The 21,128-nt window shown below is 38.3% G+C and overlaps 1 protein-coding gene across 1 annotated transcript in view; it reads right to left on the bottom strand.

The window, feature by feature from the left end:
* Positions 1–5,155: 5,155 nt before the first annotated feature.
* The window catches only part of OPN4 (opsin 4), a gene marked incomplete at its 5' end in the record, with an annotated part of 28,441 nt that continues 12,468 nt past the window's right edge, over positions 5,156–21,128 (bottom strand). The window contains 8 exons of the mRNA XM_054163740.1: positions 5,156–6,400; positions 7,715–7,783; positions 8,294–8,446; positions 10,821–11,001; positions 12,117–12,224; positions 15,517–15,681; positions 16,606–16,777; positions 18,563–18,766. Coding sequence (XP_054019715.1) covers positions 6,215–6,400; positions 7,715–7,783; positions 8,294–8,446; positions 10,821–11,001; positions 12,117–12,224; positions 15,517–15,681; positions 16,606–16,777; positions 18,563–18,766 — 1,238 coding nt within the window. The remainder of the gene's footprint in view (positions 6,401–7,714; positions 7,784–8,293; positions 8,447–10,820; positions 11,002–12,116; positions 12,225–15,516; positions 15,682–16,605; positions 16,778–18,562; positions 18,767–21,128) is intronic.

The raw sequence follows: 21,128 nt of genomic DNA on the forward strand, positions 1-21,128 counted from the left end.
GTGCTTACAAGTTAGTCACATGTTGAAACGGAAACATTATGGTGGCCTCTTGACATGCCAAATGGAGCAGTATTTTGAGGTTAATTTGCACTGAATATGCAGTAGCTGGGGCTGTTGCATTAGTTCTTGGGCTGGGGCTTCCAAAGAGCCTCACTTGCTGAATCCTTTGTAAAGCAGGATGCTCTTTCATATTTCTGTCTGCAGTCCTGACAGATCCAAAACCATGGAGGAAATACTACTATTGTGAAAATCTTCAGCAAGTAATCACTAAAATACAAAGTGCTTATTAGTACAGGATGTTGCTTTATCACCGTGGGACTTCTGGTTGGTTTTTTTTTTAACATTTTTTAACTGACAAACTGACAAGTGTTCCCTGTGAAATGTTTTAACTGCCTCAATTTTCTGTTCAAAGAATCCTTTTTAAATAGTGGATGAGAAATTAAATCTCTCTGAAACCCAGTTTCCATCAGGATCTACCTCATGTGGTTGAATCATTATACTGAAAGGCCATACTGGTATCATGCCATTCCTACCTGTATGGCTCTTCTAGTAAAGGTCCTGGCCATCTTTTGGCAAAAGAATTGCACTGATCTTATCTAAACTCCAAATCCTAAGCTTTCCAGAATTGGCTTCTCATTACATTGGACAGTCAGCTGCATAAGTTTGAAAACTCCTGCGCTATTTTTTCTTTTTTTAAAGCTGCAATTCAGGCATCTCACGCTATTGCCATGTTCATGACCTGCTCTAATGAGCAATTGCCTTTGTGCTGTGATTCAGTAAAAATGGAGCTGGTTCATCAGTGATGGAAGTTCTTTCTGTTTCAGGAAAATCACAATGAATGGAAGCTGCAAGATGCAGCACTCTAACACATGCTGTGGCCTTCTTAGCCCTGTCTCTGAAATCACTATGATCTGGCTCCTACACATGAGAAAAAATCAAGGAGGGTTGAGTCAGTGAAAGAAGCATGGAAGAATCTGACATAAGGTGGTAACTCTAAGTTCCTTTTCTGATAGTGGCTCTCAACAGGAAAGAGAAGACTCGTGTTTCATGTGAAGTTGTTATGTTTTGCAACACTTCAGGATTCCCTGGCTTTATTTTGATGCAGTGCTAATGGGTATCCTGAATTGTGTTTGCTTTTTTTGCTTCCTTTGCCTTTGGCCATCCTTTACCATGACAGTTCAGGGTAAAGCAAGAATTAAACTGGGTATGATTTATTGTAAGGGACTTTCATGTGGTACTTCATGGAATTTTCATGTTTAATTTCTTCAGTTGAAATAAATGGTCTCTGCAATGCCCAGCGAGAACAGCTTTTACTGCATGAAACTTACTTACCATCTGACTGAACATGACTGAACATAATGATCCAAGACCTGAAAGATTGGTGTGGTTTTCTCTTTTTCAGAGGAATGATTTTCAGAAGGAATCTGTGCAGTGAATATGACCAACCACTGAGCTGCTGATGCTACTACATTAACTCTGTCCTTCATCAGATTAAGTTCTCTTCTTACTTCTCTGAGCAGCATCAGAAAGTGAGTTTTAACCAATGTGCTTGGAAAACAGCACTTTGAGGTGTATCAATACACAATAAGGGTTCTGCTATCTGCTTCTGTTTTTAAGAGACTTAGCTGGGGACAGCAGCATCCAAAGCATTTTTGAATAACAGCTGAAGGATTATTGTAAACCTGGAGTCCATCTGTTTTACATGCATAGGTGAAAGCATACATGATTTCTTTAAAAGTGAGGAAGGGACTGTGTTACATTAGCACTGCCTTTGGTACCTGAGGGCATTGGAGACTTCTTGGAAAAAGGTACTAGAAACAGGAACTAATGAGAACTACAAGATGGTGATATTGCTGGAAGGGATTTTAAGCTGTACTGCTCCAGGACTCTCTCTGGAGTAGGTGATAAAAAATGCTTGATGCAGGATCTGCCTGGTAGAAGGGAGCTGAGACCTGGGCTTAGGGGCACTCAGGAGTTACAAAGTGTGCTGAGAAACAGCTATTCCATGCCAGGTCCTTAGAAAGGGTAAGCAAAGGCTTGCCCTCTGGTCCTGTGTGTTAACTAGTGAAGATTCACTCGTCGCTCATTGCAAAAGTAAAAGATGCCTGTAAATGACAGCTCAAATCAGGGTGGCAGGTGTCTGTAAATTATTTCTGTCAAGAAAATGAGTTAGTGTGCATCTTCTGTAACTTTCATATGTAATAGTGTAGTTTAGCATTTGAAATTTGAGTCTTCATTTCAACACATAATATTAAGCCTTTCTAAAGCTGTTATTTGGCAGATGAAGCAGGTTTATGGAACCTAAGGAAGTGGAGCACACATTTCTATCTTTTAAAAGGTATACGCAGAGAGTCGTTTTAAAAATGTAGTTTTGCACCTACAAAATAACTATAGTGAAGGGAAAAAAAATGTGAACAGTGGAAAAATTGTATTTCCAGTTGTGAGTCTTGGAATGGACTGCAAAAGCTAGTTGAGAGCAGCTTTGTGATGATGAAGAGCATGTTTACAGGTAGACATACTGAGCATGGAAAAAATACAAAACTAGTACCTTGAACTTCTGATTCCAGCTTTCATGCATTTTCTCTGGACTGTCCTTCCTCCTCTTTGTAGGAGTTCGCTATACTAAAGTGCTTACTGCTTTCTCCATCAAATCACAGTAGGCCTAATAACATAGAGTTTGCAGGCCAGTTTATGTGTCAGTATTAACCCTGACTTTAAAAAAAAGTGAAACTTAGGAGATTTATTAATGTACAGTTCCGTGGACTTAGCAGAAAATACTAGGTTGGAAAAATGTTTTGAAAATTCCGTAACTTTTAGTACTTATGTAACATTCTTTTAAATCCTTCATTTCAGTTATGTGTCCTGCGGGGTTATGTAAATGTTTATGCACATTTTTAATTTTAGGCTTCCGAAAAACTTTGTAAATATCAAATACACTGATCCAAAGGGTGCTCGTGGGTATGTGTAATAATTATTTTAAGTACTAGGGCTTCTGAAGGAACTGCTATTACATTAGAGAGACAGTCATTTTCTGTGTGACCTTTCAGGCATGGCACTATGTGAAAGGGTATGGATTGTCCATTCAGTTTTTCCAGTCAGTGGAAAACATGTAGCAATTGTTAGTATGCCCAGAAGTATCCCACAACCTATTCGTGAAATGTCCTTTATGAAACTTTACATGTGTACATGTGCTATTCAATGATGCAGTCTCAGATTTATGTGTTTGTTTCTGATCCATCTTGTACTCTTGTGGAAGTGACAGAGAAGTTGTTGAAGTGCTGAGGGAAAGGAATGATGGCTTTGATTTTACGTTGTGGGTAAAACATGCTTCATAGAAGTTTCCCTTAGCAACTTTTTTACAGGTGTCATGTTAATGTTTTTAGTGACTGAGCTAGTTATTCACAGAAAGGTGGAATGCTCAATTTGGATAATACTGAAAGTAGGGTCTTTGTGGGGAGGAGGAAACAAATACATGTTACACAACATATACTGCTTTTGTGCTATCATAAAATTTCACATTACTAATGTGGACTTTTACCAGCAAGGTGTTCTATGAACAGCTGCTGTAGTACAAAAGGCCAAAGGGAAGGGCCTCAGTTTTGCCCTGGTCCTATCACACCTCCGAGTCACTGGAACATACCCAAGTGTATGGTAAACTACAGGCAGTCTCTCCAGTGCAGAACAGGCTGTACAGTTGACTTAAACTGAAATACAAATCGTCTCAGTCCTAAATTATTTTAATCCAATCAGTCATCAGTGTTAAAGGGTGTAAAGAGACAGCAAAGTGTAAAGAAAGGCTGCCAAGCAGAGGATACAGGACACAAATAAAGCTGCCAGATGAGATGAAATATGAACTAATAATGATTTATTCCAAATGCCACTGAGGTTACAATGTGAATCACTTGGATATATATTCAGGTGAAAAGAATTCTGTGGCTTTCCCCTGAATTATTTTTATAGTCTCAATGGAGGTGAAGGGAAAGCAACACAGTTACACAGGGCTGTACATAGAAGTTATGAAGTGCTCCCAAACAAATTGGTCTAATTAATACATGCTTTTCAAGCTTCTTGTAAGTAGATGAGCACCAACAGCTGTAGTTCTTTTTATAGATACAAACTAATCTCTAGTACATGTTGGAGTTGAAAGATACAGAGAACAACATGCTGTGGGTTGGTACAGCTTTTCTAGCCATGGAAGTATTCTTTTTATACCCCCTAAAAGTGGAAGGGAATGCAGAAGAGTGCTGAGTATAGTCTTCAAGAATATTGCTTAGGAACAAAATCATGATAGGAACAAAGGGTCTAGCTCTTAATGGCACATACCACATGTGAGTTTTGACCTGTTTTCTTGACAGGCTCAGCCTTGTGGGACTCCCATGAAATGGGCAGCATGATGTGTTTTCTCTCTTCTTACTGCAAGCTGTGTATACTACCAGTTTTACATTGTCCTCTACCTGGACACAGTACCATTTGTGAAGGAAGGAACCATAATAGCTCCTTCCCATCTCTAATGCCCATGATTTTATTTACATAAAAATATCCTGGATTTTGAACAGTTTATTTCTTCTGGCAGTTTATTACCAGCCTCAGTGGCCACTTTTTCATGGTTTAACATTTGGCAGCTGCAGAAGTCATTATCACCTCCATATTTAGTTTAGTTCATTTTAATAAACCTCATTCTGAAGTAAGTTTACTAAAGTTTGTCCAAAACAATGCCCCAAATTTTCTGGAACCCATTGATCACATTTTCTTTTCTCCTCGATGAAACAAGCTGGTTACCTTTTTATTGATTTTATGGCTTTCTCTTATGTGGCCTAAGGAAGAAGTGATTTACCTAGGACAAAAGTGCTTGCTGGGTTCTCTTCATTGGGAGGGGCGTTGGGGAGGGACAGGGAAAGAGAGAACTACAAGAAGGCCCATGGGGAAGAAGTGTTTCAATAGCTCAATAGCTCTGTCTCAATAGCTCTTTGTGCTCTGTGCTTTTCAGCTCAGAAGTTATATGTCCCCACTGTGGACTGACTATACCTCATAATTCTTGTGATGTAGACTGCTATGGATTTCAAATTAATTTTGTACATTCATTCTCAGGGCTAGAAGGAGCACCAGGGAAAAGCAGATGGTCACTATGTTGTAGAACTATTTCCCTTTATTTTGTAGGGAGATAAGTACAGGCTACTGGATTTAATCACTTTGGAACAAAAACCTCAGCTATAAGAATGCTGCTGTTTAGAGAAGGGGAAAATTAAAATGCTGAACAGGGGATGGTGTGGATTCCACACATCTCAGGAACAACTATTTTTGAAGAACTAACCCTTCTCCCAAGATTTACTTCAGAAAAATGTATCTAAAGGTAAAACACTTGGAAGGATTAGAAGACAGATGTATTGACTTACCTATAAGACATTTCAGTACAAACATTGCTTTGACTTCTGCATTCTTCTCATGCAACCTGCTAAAGGAAAATTGCTAGGAGTTTCCTAATACTTTACTACAGCTCTGGGGAGGTTAGCTAAGAGTAGGTTAAACTGGTGTCTTAAGTGACTGTTGGCAAAAATAAGCTAAGTATGGAAAAGACCAAACCCTCATCATATTTGTTATTTCTTTCTCTTCCCCTAGAACCTTAGGAATTAAAGATTTGAGACTTCAAATTACTGCTCAAGTGCATTGCCTTTGAATTGGATTGTAAAAGAAAAGGAGGGGAAATGTGTCATTAATGAGAGAAGGGAGCTTTCATTTGGTTGAAGGACTTTACAATAATGAAGAAACCATCCTCAGGAAGTACTATACATTTTCCCCCAAATTCTCTCAGTTTTAACTCTGTAATATCTTTGAAGCTAAACTACACTAAGTGAAAAAAGGACCAGTTTTGAATGTCATACTTCCTTTTCCTCTCAAATGAAACCTGGGGGATTTGTAGGTAAGATCCATGCAGTGGTGGAATATACCTGAGCAGAGTAAAATCCAAGTGAAAGAAAGCTGCATGAAGAAGAAATAATAAAATGACAATGTGACTCAGATCAAGAAGTGAACCACTGGAGAGAGTTCTGGTGCTGAAAAGCTTACTCCTCTTATTTTTATCTTTGCACTCCTCTTGCTTGTCTTGTGTCTTTGTAGGAGCATTTTAGGAAAATGTAGGAAGGTATTCTGGATTCAGCTGGTCTGTAGTTGTTCCAGAGGTGTTGGCTAAGGTGACATTGTGGCTTGCACCACTCACTTACATGTTGAACTTCTTGTTCTGCTTGTGGCTGTTCTTAGGATACAGGAAATCAGAGCTGTATCGAGAAGACAGCTCTACTCCTTGGACATTGCTGTATGTTATTGTAATGGTGGGTATCTGGGCTGCTGATGGCCCATGTTGAGACTCTTTTCTTTGTCCAATGCCATTCACAGTTTCGCCATTCTAAAGGATGCAGGGATTCAAAAGAAATGGAAAACACAAATGTCTACAAGGAGATCAGGTTGCATCATCTATGAATAAGTAGCAATATTTAGATAAGTACTTTCCTGATCTCCCCAACTAACTCAGAACCAAACTTAAGGGATAGAGGAATAAGTAGACAAGAATTTATTTTTTTTTTAATATTTCATTAATATCTTGTGAGAAAAAAAAGTTAAACAACTTAATGTGCTAAAGCACAGGCTTTGCCTTTACTACTTAAGTCCACTTTGGTGAAAAAACAGGCCAATGAGAGCACATTCAATTGTGAACAAAAGTGTTGTGTATATGCTCAGACAGTCTAAGAATTCAGTCAAGTAAGGAGTCTCCATATAAAGAGGGATTGTTTAGGTTCATTGAGGCAAGAGGTGATGTAAAATGTAGTGGTAACTGTGCATAGTTTGAAGGAGGAAGCAAATTAAATAATGAAGTGATAACAGGAATTGAGGGAAAGAATAATTACCATTTTTTGACAACAATAATGTTAGCTTGTGACTTCCATAGGACCTTTTATGAGGGTGTTAGGATGAGGCTAGCAATAGCTCCTAAGAATCACTCCTAATAACAGACATAGTTTAAGATGTTTGTATTACATTTGGGTTCATGCTGCAAAGACAAAACTGGCTTGCTTTCACCTGTCAACTCTTTATTTGCCTGTCAATAATTAAGGTGAGTTGACTCACTTGTGACAGATGTCAAAAAATGTTATCAGTAAGCCATAGCTTTGTTACCTGGAAGAAGAAATAAATGCTAGCAAAACATATCACTGAGTAGGTGATAATGACATTTCAAAAACCTACCCTGATTTCCTCCAACTTCAATTTTTTAGATATTTGTTGCTACCAAAACCAGAAAACGCTGAAGAGTTAACAGCATCACTTTGTGCAGCAGTACTTGCCACAAGACTGTGGCTGAGAGGTACAGCCATGAGAATGGTCAGCTCAGCTTACTGTGTATGTTATTAATTTAAAAATGGCACAAAATTAATGCTTCCATGCTCCATTAAGGAAATCACATACCTCATCAGGGGACCTACAGAATTCAAGAATTTCTTGAAGAAGTTTGACTTGAGAACTCTATAGGCCATGTGATCTCCTTCTGCTTAGTTTTAGAAATTATCTGCCCTTTGTGATCATGGGTTTTTATATTCTTCTGGGAGTACCATGTAATTTTTGCATCTCAGAAAATAACGTTTGTGCTTAGAGATTTGGATTGTCATTATTTTTTGTTCCCTCAGTTACTTAGACCCATGCCAAATAGTAGAATAATAATTCTTACAGTAGGTATGGCAGTGTACTTTGTGACATTCAGTTCCACCATGGGTATGTCATCAGCCTCTACAGCTGCCTGAAAAAAGAACATAGACAATAAATAAATAAATGACACTCTTTTATACATGTGAAATGCAAAGTATAGGAAATGGGGGGAAGGGGGGGGGGGGAGGACATAAGAGGACTGACTGAAAAATGATGATATGCTAAGATAGACTTGTTTGTCACCCCTCACCATATGGGTTCATTTGATAACAAATGGTGAGACAACAGAAAGATTGACCATGTAATTTAGACAACAAAATACACTTAAAACCAGAGACAAGACAAGGTACCATTCAGATGCTAAGATCACTAAACCAGAGGCATGGCTTGTCAAAAAGACACCAAAGACAGATGAATAGTGACGCAGGGTGGAAGTAAAAAGCTGATGACCTTTTATAGCCTCTAATTCATTACTCGTTGTGTTAACTCATACATTATCTGCATCTTCTTGGCAGGAACCTTCATGATTAATTATAGTAAAATGTGCAGATTTGTTAACCTACCAGTTGTCAGAGAATTTAGATATTACATAATCTATTACCTTCTCACAAATTCCTGAGTCACGGCTCTTCAGTTTAGATTTGGCTTCTAGGTCAATACTTTGAGTTGTCTCTTTAACCGTCTCATAGCAGGTCTGCCTGCTAGCAAGTCTGGAGAGCATATTGGGAGTATCAGCTTCTGTGTCAATACAGCCCTAAATTGAATATAGCAAAAACTATCACTCTAGGTTCTAAGGAAGTTCCACCCAGTTTCTCTATGAGCATCAGTTTTAGCTAGAGAGAAATTCTAAGAGAGACAGACATTGTATAAAAGACATTTTACAAATGTTGTGCTATGTACAACTTCATAAAATCACAGAATCACAGATTATATCTGGTTGGAAGACACCTCAAAGACCATCCAGTACAACTCTTGACCCAGCATTGAAGAGTCAGCACTAAATTCTTTCCTTTAGAAACATTTTATTCTATGAACGAGCCCTGAATTTATAAGCTTTTTTCCAATTAAAACAAAAAAGCCCATCCTCATTCTATTAGCCTTTTCACTATGATGATGAAGAATCATAGAATTCCATAGCTAATGGGATTGTGATGAACAGTTCATGTCAAACCAGTCTACTTTCTTTTTGATAGTGTACCTTGTCTTCAAATAGAGGAACATAACAGTGCAATATTTTTTTGAATTTTTTCATGCATCAAGGGTTTTTCATAAGCAGTTTGTGTGCTTTGAATGTAGCTTCCAGCAGATGAGACTTTATAACTGCTTGAAAATACTTAAAACACTTATTGATGTTTTCATCAATAGAAAGAGAAGAGAAGGCTTAATACCTAATAGCAGCCTTGCAGTACCTGAAGGGGGCTTACAATAAAGCTGTAGAGGAACTGCTTACAGAGGCCTGTAGTGATAGGATGAGGGGCAGTGGTTTGAAATAAGAGAAGAGTAGATATAGGTTAGATGTTAGGAATGAGTGTTTTACCGTGAGAGTGGTGGAACATTGTAACAGGCTGTCCAGGAAAGTAGTTGAGGCCCCATCCCTGGAGATATTCAAGGTCAGGCTCAACAAAGCTCTGAGAAACCTGATCTAATGGACGATGTCCCTGCTGACTGCAGCGGGGTTGGACCAGATGACCTTTGGAGGTCCTTTTCAACCCAAACCATACTATGATTCTATGAACAAGATCCAGACTTACTAAGGCCTTATAGAAAATTCCAGACTGAAACATCTCAATTGCTTGGTTTTTGGGTTGTTTTTTTAATTTTTTTTATTTTTTTTATTTGGGGTGATTTTTGTTTTCCATTCCACTGGTTTACCTCAAGTATTGAGAGTTACTTTCCTAACAGAAAGAACTGTTGAATTGTTTGCATGGTTCCCCTTCCCCAGCCCTGATAGTAGTACAAGTAGTCTGGGGTGCATTGGGGTTTTTTTGTTGTTTGGGTTCTTTTAAGAATCAGGATTTACAATCAAAGAGGTGCAACATAAAAATGTTCCTTTTTTTATTAGCCAGTTTTAAACCCTTCCACCTAAATGGTGCCTACTAGCCAGAAGGTTTCCATTTTGATTGGACCAAGAAGTCAAAAGAATATTGAGTGCAAAGAAATTGAAATGTTACTGTTAAAACCAACTGTTAGAATTTACTTCTTGGCTGGGTTAGATACCAGTATTTCTTTGACTATGTAAAAGAATCACCGGGAATATCGAGGCTTTCCACATATTTGGAAATTTCATTTAAAACATTTGCAATGACCTAAGGTGCTTGGTTACTTAGTAATGTAACTTTGAGTTGCAAGCAACAGCTTAGGATGCCAAATATTTACCCTGTTGTCAGCTGCTGTGCAAAATACTCAATTTCACTTAGACTGGCAGAAGCAAGTTGTTGAGGTCTTCTGTGAGAATGATTTCGTGATGAATTTAGTGATTTGGCTAAATTTGGTGATTAATATGCTTCTAAATACATCTCACTTGACTTACAGAAAGCATTACCTGTGTCATTATAACCTTGCTTTCACTACAGAACTATTTAGTGATCAGTAGTTTTGGTTTTGTGTGTTTGATCAAAATCCAAATCTATGGTCAGACAAGTACATCTAGAAGTATGATCAGACTTTCAGAGGTGCTCTAACTCTGAGCTTCGTTACTTTCTAAACTTCCTGATGTTCCATCTTTCCACTCTTTCAGTGTCACCAGCCATCTGGAATACAAAGATCTACATTCTGCTTTTACATTTCAGATTTAGATTGGACAGTGGGAAAAACTTCTTTACTGAGAGATCGGTGAAGCGTTGGAGCAGGCTGCCCAAGTTGGGGGTGGAATCAACCATCTCTGGACATGTTCAAGAAGCACATAGATGTGGTCATTTCCAGTTTTAATGATTCTATGATTCTATGACTCTATTCTATGATTCAGCCTTTTGTCTTCTATTTCACTTTGTCCCTCTGCTTTCTCAGGAGCTCTTGTAAGGAGCACCATAATGCATTTCATCTAAAGAATCTATTAAATTTGAAGGACTTTGCATGACAACAAATTACTTTGCAATTAAAAATGGGTATACAGGAAGTGTCTCCCTTACTGATTCAGTGTCAGAGAGAGAAGAGAGTCGCCTTTTTCCCTTCTGCAGCCCGCTTGTCTCAGAAGACTGGCTGGTTACCGTTGCTCGTCTGGAGGAGGGATAACTGCTGAAAGACTGTGAGTCTTTAGCAGAAACTCGCAGCAGGGGTCTGAGGCAAGGAACATACGTTGCAATGGCTGTTCTAATGGATGAGAGGTAAAACCAGTCAGATTTTTTCTATTAGCACAAAGATTCAGTCATCATAAACAATGCATTTATTCAGAGATATGAATTAATGCTGCATAGACTGGAAAGTTGCTGGGTACAAATAGAGTTTTCCAGATATCCAGTATCTCACATACAATCACCCTGCAAAATCACTTATTCACAGGGTACTGCAGAACTGAAATTTATTGCCTGGCAGGGATAAGGGCATTAAAATGTAGCTCTTCAAACTGAAGGGAGCTATTAAAATGATGCTTTATCTGCTTTCAGCTTAATCAGGGCAAAACCAAAATTCTGTCCCTTTAAACTGAACCTCACAGAAGTACCACATAATGAATTGTTTTAATCTTCCCCTAAGCAGCTCTTCTAGCTTCCACTTACACATCTGTTTGCCGGCTATCTGTAGAGTTGTACAAAATGTGCATTTATATATTACAGTATTTCTCTCCTTATATGTACCATAAGGAAACTGTTTTCCCTAGTTTTCCTCTCAGGCCTCCCCACTAAGATGTTCATTCCCACCTTTTCTCTGTCCAGCTCCCTATTAGATCTTTGCAAAGGGTGCAACCACAGCATATGGCTTTGCTGCCATCCATCACATCTCACCCTGCATCTGAACTTGGTATGGTAATGACCCTAAATGTTCTAACTCAGAAAAAATACTATCTGAAATGTGAAAGCTTGAAGAAAGGAGGGATGGACACACAAAATAGAGAAGAGGTAGGCTGACTTACTGAATAACATGCCTGGTTAATTTAACAAACTGTTTCATACTGTCATGAAGATAGTTACAAATTTTATGGTGCTTTCCTCTGAGGTGGGAAGGTCTTTTTACTTTTTATCATGTAATCTGGAAGTACAGATCAGTATCCATAAACATCTCTTAACTCCCGTTTGCATAGTAATTTGTTCCAAGTAAAAATTCCACTGACATTTATATGGTATTGAGATGTTGTCTTTGGGAGGGCAAGGCTTTCTTACAAAGGTAAGACATGTAGGTGAAGCAGAGTTCAGATAGTAGTCCTGAAAGTGACAAAGTTACTCTCTGATTTTCTTTGCTATATTAAACATAGATTATAAGAGCAAACTTACCTGTATTTGGGGTGAATAATGGCATAAATGATGGGGTTATGGATGACAGAAGCTTTGGCAATCACAGCTGGTATGGAATTCACAAAGGGTGTTAGGATGTGGGAATACCTAGAGTAATGCAAATGAATTGTATGTTTAGTATAGAGCTCTGTGTAGTCTGTGCAGCTATACCCTGACAATACTATTCTTTATACAATGCTCCAGAGAGAGTAAAAAGGGGAGTTCTGTACCTGAAGAGAGAGAAAAAAATTTACATCCTTTTTCTATAAAGATCAACACCATCCTAATTGTATTTCTGAGAAACATGATTTTCCTGGGGCTTCTCTTTCAGCACTTCACTGCTATGACTCAGGATGGTTTAGTTGATTAGGTGGTGTCGGATGATAGGTTGGACATGATGATCTCGAAGGTCTCTTCCAACCTGGTTAATTCTATTCTATTCTATTCTATTCTATTCTATTCTATTCTATTCTATTCTATTCTATTCTATTCTATTCTATTTCCTGTGTTGTTTACCCTAGGGAAAAAGTCAGCCTTCAATGAATGCACATGCTTTCATCAGAGTATCTATCTGTTCCAACGTCAGCAGGTGTACTTGCAGAGTAATATGTCAGTAAACAGGTATGATTGAGACATTATAGGGAAAGATAACTTTCTGAACTAAACAGTAAAGGGAATGTATTTTAAATGTCCTATGTTACTGTAACCATACATATATGCAGATGGTGTCACTCTAAAGGATAAAAGAATTATGATTATGTCTGCCATGCTACTATCAGCCAATTAATTTTTGAAGATAGCTTGAACCCGTAAGGTCTTGATCAGAAGAAAGTCAATGGAACAGCTCAGACCAAAAGAACATTTCATAGGCAGTTCCTACTAGGTAAATTATCCATAGACCTGCAAAGTGGCTATGAAGACCTCTTCTTGTAGTTCTATGTGAAATGGCCCAGCAAGTAAGTCTTTCCTTCCAAGGATAACATCCTTTCTTTATAAATGATCCTTTTCCTGATAAGACAGCCTAATAAGCCCCATATTTCAATGAACCTTGTATTCCTATCATGATATGGGAAAAAACAGGTCTCTCATATGAAAACTGGAGGAGGCATAACTGCTGAAAGACTGAGTCTTTAGGAGAAACTTGCAGCAGATACCCAAAACAAGGAACATATGTTGCAATGGCTGTTCTAATGGACCAGCCAGGTTTTTTTCTGAGGAAAGGATTGTATAAGTAGGTGAAGCTCATCTTCGCAGTGAAGAAATTTTTCAGCACACTACAGGAGTATTTATGTTCTGTGATGACAAAGTAGTTTGCCAGTGGTAACACACGAGTCATTCTGCCAGCCGTTTGAATGTTGAGATGCCTTTTCATCTCTAAGTTGAGGCTTTTCTCTGATAAGTATGTTCTACATATACAATTTTTAACAAGTTTTCTCCTAATTGTACTTTTTAAAGCATTGCTCTTAAGTGTAATTCTTCACAGATTCTGGAGAGCACACAACAATATAACTTAGCAGGAACAGAGTTTTTGACCCTGAGATGAGAGGTATAGCCCTTTGACAGGACTGGTGTAGAGTTGAGCTAACAGAAACAAACAGTGGCAAAGGCTTTTGTTTAAGCTAACCATTCCTAAAAAGTTTAAGCTGTAGAACAACATTATTAGTGAGCATGACTGTGCTAGCTCAGAACTTCCCATCCAAAATACTTTCTAAAGGATTTAAGGTTCTTCCTTCTTTTTCTGTAGGTTGTTGCTCTGTTAGATGAATTGTTTTCAATCTAAGACTATAGCATAGAGTGCCCGCCATATGTGTCATGCAGTGATTTTATCTAAGTCCTCAGAAGGCGTCTAGGCTTGGTCTATTAATCTACACAAAATCTCAGAAGGCTTGCCTAGAAGATATAGTTCAGAAATGGAAAAAAAGCTGAATGAAGCTGTGTTGCTCACCAGGTGTCTTCATTAGCAAAATTAGTGTAAGACAAGTCAAGTTCAGCAGTCACTTGATCATCTTAAGGTAGATGCCATTGTATGGGACAGCCTGACAGTTCTAGATAGCTTATTAGCTTAAAGCATCTCCTTTTTCTGAGGTATCTTAGAGCAAACAGTCCTGCAAGGTAGCCATGCTGTATTTCTTTTTCTTGCTCTTTCTTTATCTCTAACTGATCACATGTCACCTGTAGTGGGTGCCTAAGTCCCTTGGTGACAGGAAATGGAACACATGCTAAGAATTCGTGTTTCAGAATGAGGAGCACATTTTCCTCTATAGAGAAAATGTTTGCTGCTGCTTGGAATTTCTCCTCTGGACAAAAGGGAGCGAATCCTCTCCACTTAGCATTTTTTTCTTCTTCAGTGTAGGATTTTACGGTGGGTTGAAGTGGGTGTTTAGAAAGCTGCCTTCCTACACTGTGTTTAAGAAGTCCTGCGGTGGCTTCTTACTTAGGCGTGTAACAAAAATCACCCCTGCCTCCCAAAAGGCTGCATCATAGGTGAATTTATCCTGTATGTGTCAGATTTAGGAAAAACTTGTTTCTGACTGGAAAAATACAAACAGAAGTGTTTTGTACCACCTTAGGAGTCTTCTACTTCAGGAATTGCAGTTGGCAAGACTTTCTGAAGCAGGTAGTCACACTAATTTTATAAAGGCTAAACTGAAGCGTGGGGAAATTCGCATGTTAACATGAGAGAAATATCCGCAGAGAGCCAAGGCATCTAGACTCAAGACCTGTTAGTTGTACTGGGATTGTATCAACTGCAGTCTGGTGTCAAGCTACCATACTAGATACCACACTAATAATGCCATGCTTTTGTTGAAATTACTGTGCAAAATGCTGAGAATTAGACAGATTAAGAACATACTTAGATCATTCATATTTATGACTTTGTTATCCAGCATTAGAAAGCTACCCAATGCAAGTATGTACTAAATCTGAACTTGCTCATACATTTAAGGAATTTCAGCAGTTTGATGTAACACAAAGAACTGAATAATTTTTTTAAGTAAAAGAAGTAAAGAAAGAAAACTACAAATGAATCACCCCGTGGATGCATCTTTTTGGGCTTCTTATTTAGCATTTTGGTGCTGAATAAATTTCATATAGTTCAAATGCCCTAGCACAGAGAATCTGCAATTGGAAATCATCAGCACAGTAATGTTATGTTGCCAGTCACATCCTTCCTGTTTTTCTTTTTTTCTTTACACTTTTAATTCTTTTTTTAAGTCAAACTAAGAAAAATTCAGTCAGCATGTGCCTAATTGGTTAAATATCACCCCTAAATATGTAGAAGTTTTGGATGCACTTCAGGTATTAAACTTGACAAGTAGCTTTGACTTTCATCTGCCTTTTACAATTTCACACCTTTTGTTTTCACTGAATATTCCTTTGTCGATACATTCATAATTACCCAGCAAAAGCTACCAGAGCAACAACAGAGTATGGTGACCATGAAATGACATAAAGCAAGATGACAATCAGTGCAATTTTGGCCATCTTCCACTCATTTTTCATCCTCTGATACTGTTTCTGGGACTCTTTATTTCCATGTTTACATCCAAATGTCTGAATAGACCTAGGGGAAATAAACATACAACAGCAAAAAAGGAGGTTGGGAACTGAGCAAATAGCTTCATAAAATGGATCAACAATTACTCTTATGGTAGTTTATGCTAAAAGTCACACACTTCTAATATGTGTTAATGTATGTATGTGGCCAGTCCTTCACTGCTCAATGCCCTTTTGCTGCAGTATGGCAAAATTCACTTGCATTTCATGTCCTGTTCCAGAAGAATTTCTACATAAAACAAGTATTTAATCCAGCTGAATGATGCTATATTAAATATAATTATAGAAGTCTTTGCTACTTTACTCTGTGCTTCTGAGTTATGTGACTCAATATGCTTATATCTACAGGACAGATGTCTACAGATTACAAATGTAGTGGTGCACATTTGCCTTTATTTTTACAATAGTTTTTGTTTCAGTGACCTGTGATTAAACGTTTTACCTCTTTTTCACCATTTGTCAAAGATGGAATTTGTAGTTCAAGTCCATCTATTTTTCTGTCAAACAGCTGTTGTTAGTGGTTTCTGATGTCCCTTGCATTTCTTTTGGTTGGCTAATTTCTGCAGTCCTTTCTCATCCTTCAAATTTCTATTGCTGCTATTCATACCTGTTGTAGTGTGATGGTTTAACCCACCAACATCAACAACTTTGCAGCTATGTTTTCTTAAATGCACAGCCTAAACTGTCACAATACCCTTTTCCACATCATTAGACAATATTCTGAACACCTCTGGTTTAAATTCAGGAATGGTCCTTCTGAAATTCATGCTTCTTACCATGTTGACTTTTGACAAAATTCTTGTTTGCTTTCCTGTCTTAGTTGTGCATATAAAAGTAAAAGTGAAAAACTTATCAATTTGCTTCTGTTAATCTTTGTTCTAAGAAAACAAGCTGTCACTTAGATAAAAACTTGAGACTGTTGGCTCCTTACCTGTTGGCCTTCTTGATAGCCTCAAATATAAAGACGTAGCTATATATGATAGCAATCAAAGGAATGAAAAACACAAAGCAGAAAAGCAGCATCGTGTAGGCACGGACTGATGGTGTGAAAGTCATGTAGTCCCAGGAACAGGAAGTCAGGAGACCCTCTGGAACATATGCACCTGAAAAGATAGACAGGAGAAGGCTTCAGTCATGAAGTGATTTGTATTCCGAGTGCAGAAGTTAGAAGAAGTTACTCAGAATAGCATGGGATGTAGTTGTATTCTTTTAAGGGGGAAAAGAGTTTAAAGGGTACCTGATTCTTTGTGTTTCTCTTTTCATTGTCTTTTAATCTGTAGCCATATTTTACTGATGTTTAGAAGTCCAAGATTTCAGATTTAGAATACTGAATAATTTGTTTCGGTTCTTAATTATTGTTTAAAGCTCAACACAGGCAAAGAGCAATTCTTCAAATACTTTATCAGACTCCTGTTGTTTTTAAGTATCTCCATTTTCTGTCAAATTTCTGTATTCCCAAGGAGTGAAATGAAACTGATTGCTATAGATACCACTTTTTTAAGCTTATGCAGATAAGAGAAATTTACTGTGCAAAGGAGAAAGATTTATTATGCAGACCAAATAAATTTTGTCATGATACAAAGTTGAGTACATAGATACATAACATAATCTCCTTAAAGGAACTGTGTCAAACTGTTAAGAAATTGTCAACAGCAATGTTTTTTACCTTTGCATTTTAATTTTCACTGTCTACAGTGGTATTTTCTGTTGAACCCTTAAAAATACTGCACTACAAGTGCTCAGATGAATCTAATTACCATAGGAGAATTAATACTGTGGTGTTATGAGAATCTAATTACAAGATAACAGCACCCTTCAAAACAATAATTTCAAGTTCTCCAATTAAGAATCTAAGACTGTGTTATCATTTTGTTGTTCTAACAGCTCCTCATTCAACTAAAGGCTGTTTCTCTCAGTATTACAGTTTGCTTGCTTAAACATGCTTCATGTTTATGGGGGATGGGAACCACAATAACAAGGCCATAACAAAAATCTGTTGAAATTGTACTCAGCAACAGAGTAGGTTGCAGCGGTGATTGGGAAAATGAAACACTGTTATGTTCTCAGCTCAGCTGAGCTGACACATTTTCTTCTGGAATTAGGGAGAACAATAATGGGCTGGGGTTTTGAATGATGAGTTCATTCTAATTTACTGACTGAAACTGGTGATGCGTAGGAAACAAAGTCCTCAAATCAGGAAGAATAACAGAAACCCTTTTTTTTTGTTACAAGTCACAAGGATCAAGACACTTTTTTTGTGTTCCAATTTGCAGGTGTAAAACTCACGATAACAAAACTGAATTAGTTAGTTATTACTACATGCCAACCTCATCAGAAGCCTTAGTGAAGATACCAGTGACTGAATTTTGATCAATATCTAGTACAATTTTCCCATCTAGAACACAGCCAAGACTTACTGAGGAGGTACTTGAACAAAATACTCAGACTATTTTATGTGAATAATAAAATTTAGATTGACACTATTGTCTGACACAACACCTTTGGTGACAAAGAAAATCATAGGAAAAACTACAAATATATTCATTTCACTTTAAGATTGTTGAATTAGGGTCAATGGAAGTAGGTATGGGGTAATAGGCAGGAGCATCCTTTATACATTTTGGCCTTCATTTTAATACACTCTTCTTATTCAGTACATAATGACCAAAAGAAAAAAGTGACTTCATCATATAATATACTGTAAACCACACTGGATTTATTTTCTTTTGGTTAGAGATCTTCAGTTTCGATATACATATTATAAATTTTCTTCATATTTATTTATTCAAGCCTAATATGCAAGCCATTATTCAATCCTCTTCTGTACCTGCAACCAGTCTTTAATCCAATGCTATGAGGAAAACCCCCTTTCATTCCTTTTCACTTACTCCATCCAAAGAAGGGCGGGAGGCTCCAAGCCAAAGAGTACAGCCAGACTCCTACCAGGATTATTAGGGCCTTCTTCTTAGAAGTCACTCCAACAGAAGGCAGAGGTTTTGTGATGACAAAATATCTGTCCAAGGCAATCACCATCAGAGTGATCATAGATGTAATGCCAAAAAGAGCTCCGCAGAAGGCATACAGCTCACAGCCTTTCAATGAAGATGACAGAAGTAGCAGTGAAATTAATCTACCCATGCTAATTAATTTCTGGGAGAGTTCAAGTCTGTGCTCCTTATGAACTAGTATCTTCTGGAATTTGTAAAGCAATGGAAGTCCAATTCTCCTGCAGCTGTAGTGCCATTTCACAGCTGCTGTCTTGCTAATTACATTATCCATGGAGATAAACTTCAAAGATTTTGTTTGCTTGAATAGCTAAAACAGTGATATTTAACACATTTGCACTCATTGATTTCTGATGTTTCTAGTGGGATCATTTCAGCAGTCCATTAAGACCTCTTTTAACTCCAATTAAACTCCAGCTACAGTTTTAGTGCAGCTCCTGTAGAAACAGCTGTTTTGCTTAACATTGGGTTATAGCTACTTTGATATAGAACCATTTATATCTCAAGGTCAGCATAACTGAAATAAATACACATGCTATATTAATGAGTGATTTTAATTACTCAAACAATCTAATTATTAAAAGGTTATATTTTTATTTTAATATGTATGCTACTGACCTCTTTGTAGAACTGAAAGAAAAAAAAAAGGTGCTTTTGGGCTTCAGAGATTAAAAAAGCAACGTTACTTCTCTGACCTGTCAATACTTGCTCAAGAGGCCAAGACTGGTCTTCTTACTCTTATAGCTGTATAGGAAGAATGAAAGCACCTTTATTCCCCATTTTCTTACTGCACAGGAAGCGTTCAGCAAATTTTTCTGTTGTGAAAAGTCACTTTTTTCAGGCTTTGGTGTCTCACTGTGCCAGGTCCAAGTCCAAGAGAAAGTTTTTGAGAAGAGTTTCTAACCTGGTGTGTTGAAGAGTGGTACTTCATTGTCATAGGACTCTGACAGTAACCAAGTTATGAGATGACTGGGGAAGATGCTGGCAAGAAGACTAGTCCTGTGCCTTATGCTTTTCATAGAATCATTAAGATTGGAAAAGACCCTTGAGATAATCAGTTCCAACCATTAACCCTACTCTACCAAGTTCACCACTAAACCGTATGACTAAGCACCACATTTAAGCAACCTTTAATTACATCCAGGGTTGGTGATTTCCCTGGGCAGCTTGTTTCAGTGCTTGATCACTCAGTGAAAACATTTTTCCTAATGTCTAGCATAAACCTACTGTGGTGCAGCTTGAGGCCATTCCCTCTTGTTCTATCACTAATTACCTATGAGAAGAGACCTCTGCCTCTCTATATTGTCTTTTCAGGTAGTTGTAGAAGACAATAAGGTCTCCCCTCAGCCTCCTCTTCCTCAAACTAAACAGCCCCAATTCATTCAGCCACTCTTCACCAGACTCATTCTCTAAGACCTTGCTACCTTAGTTGCTCTTTTTTGCACCCACTCCAGGCCTTCAATGTCTTTCTTGTACTGAGGTGCCCAAAATTGAACACAGTACTCGAGCTGTGGCCTCACCAGTGCCAAGTACAGGGGGACAATCACTTCCCTACTCCTGCTGGTCACATTGTTGCAGATATAGGCCAGGATACCATTTTCTTTCTTTCCCACCTGGACACACTGCTGGCTCATATTCAGCTGCGTGTCAGTTAGAAGCCCAGGTCCCTTTCTGCTGCACAACTTTCCACCCACACTTCCCCAAGCCTGTAGTGCTGCGCAGGGATGTTTTGGCTCAAGTGCTGGACCCAGCACTTGATCTTGTTGAAGCACATCCCATTGACCTTGGCCCTTTGATCCAATCTGTCTAAGTCTCTCTGTAGAGCCTCCCTCGAGCAGATCAACACCCCTACCTAACTTGGTGTCATCTTTGGGTCTGGCCATCAAGCCAGTTTTATCCAGCAGAGCATGTGCTCAGTCAAGCCATGTATGCAATTTTCCTCCCTGTGATGGGAATGTATTTATTGCACAGAGATGTCTGTGTCAACATTGTGTCAATATTGAGAAATATTCTCAACCTCGAGTGTACCTGAGGATAAGGAAATAGTAGATTAACTGCACTATGGTAAGAACAACCTGCCTGACATCTGCTGGGATCTCAACACAGCAGAGAGGAGGCAGTCTAGGAGGTTCTTAGACTGCATGGAGGACAGCTTCTTATCCCAGGTGCTGCGTGAGCCTACCAGGGGCAAGGCTTTGCTTGACCTCCTCTTCACCAACAGGGAAGGGCTGGTGGGTGATGTGGTGGTCGGAGGCTGTTTAGGGGCCAGTGACCATGAAATAATAGAATTTTCAGTATTCAGTCAAGCTAAGAGGGCCAGCAAGAAGACCTCCACTCTGGACTTCCGGAGGGCGGACTTCAGGTTGCTCAAGGAAACAATTCAGAGGGTTCCTTGGGAGAAAGCCCTTAAAAATAAAGGGGTCCAGGAGGGCTGGACCTGCTTCAAGAA

Source organism: Dryobates pubescens, chromosome 8, assembly GCF_014839835.1.
Source record: "Dryobates pubescens isolate bDryPub1 chromosome 8, bDryPub1.pri, whole genome shotgun sequence".
In the NCBI taxonomy this organism is placed as follows: domain Eukaryota; kingdom Metazoa; phylum Chordata; class Aves; order Piciformes; family Picidae; genus Dryobates; species Dryobates pubescens.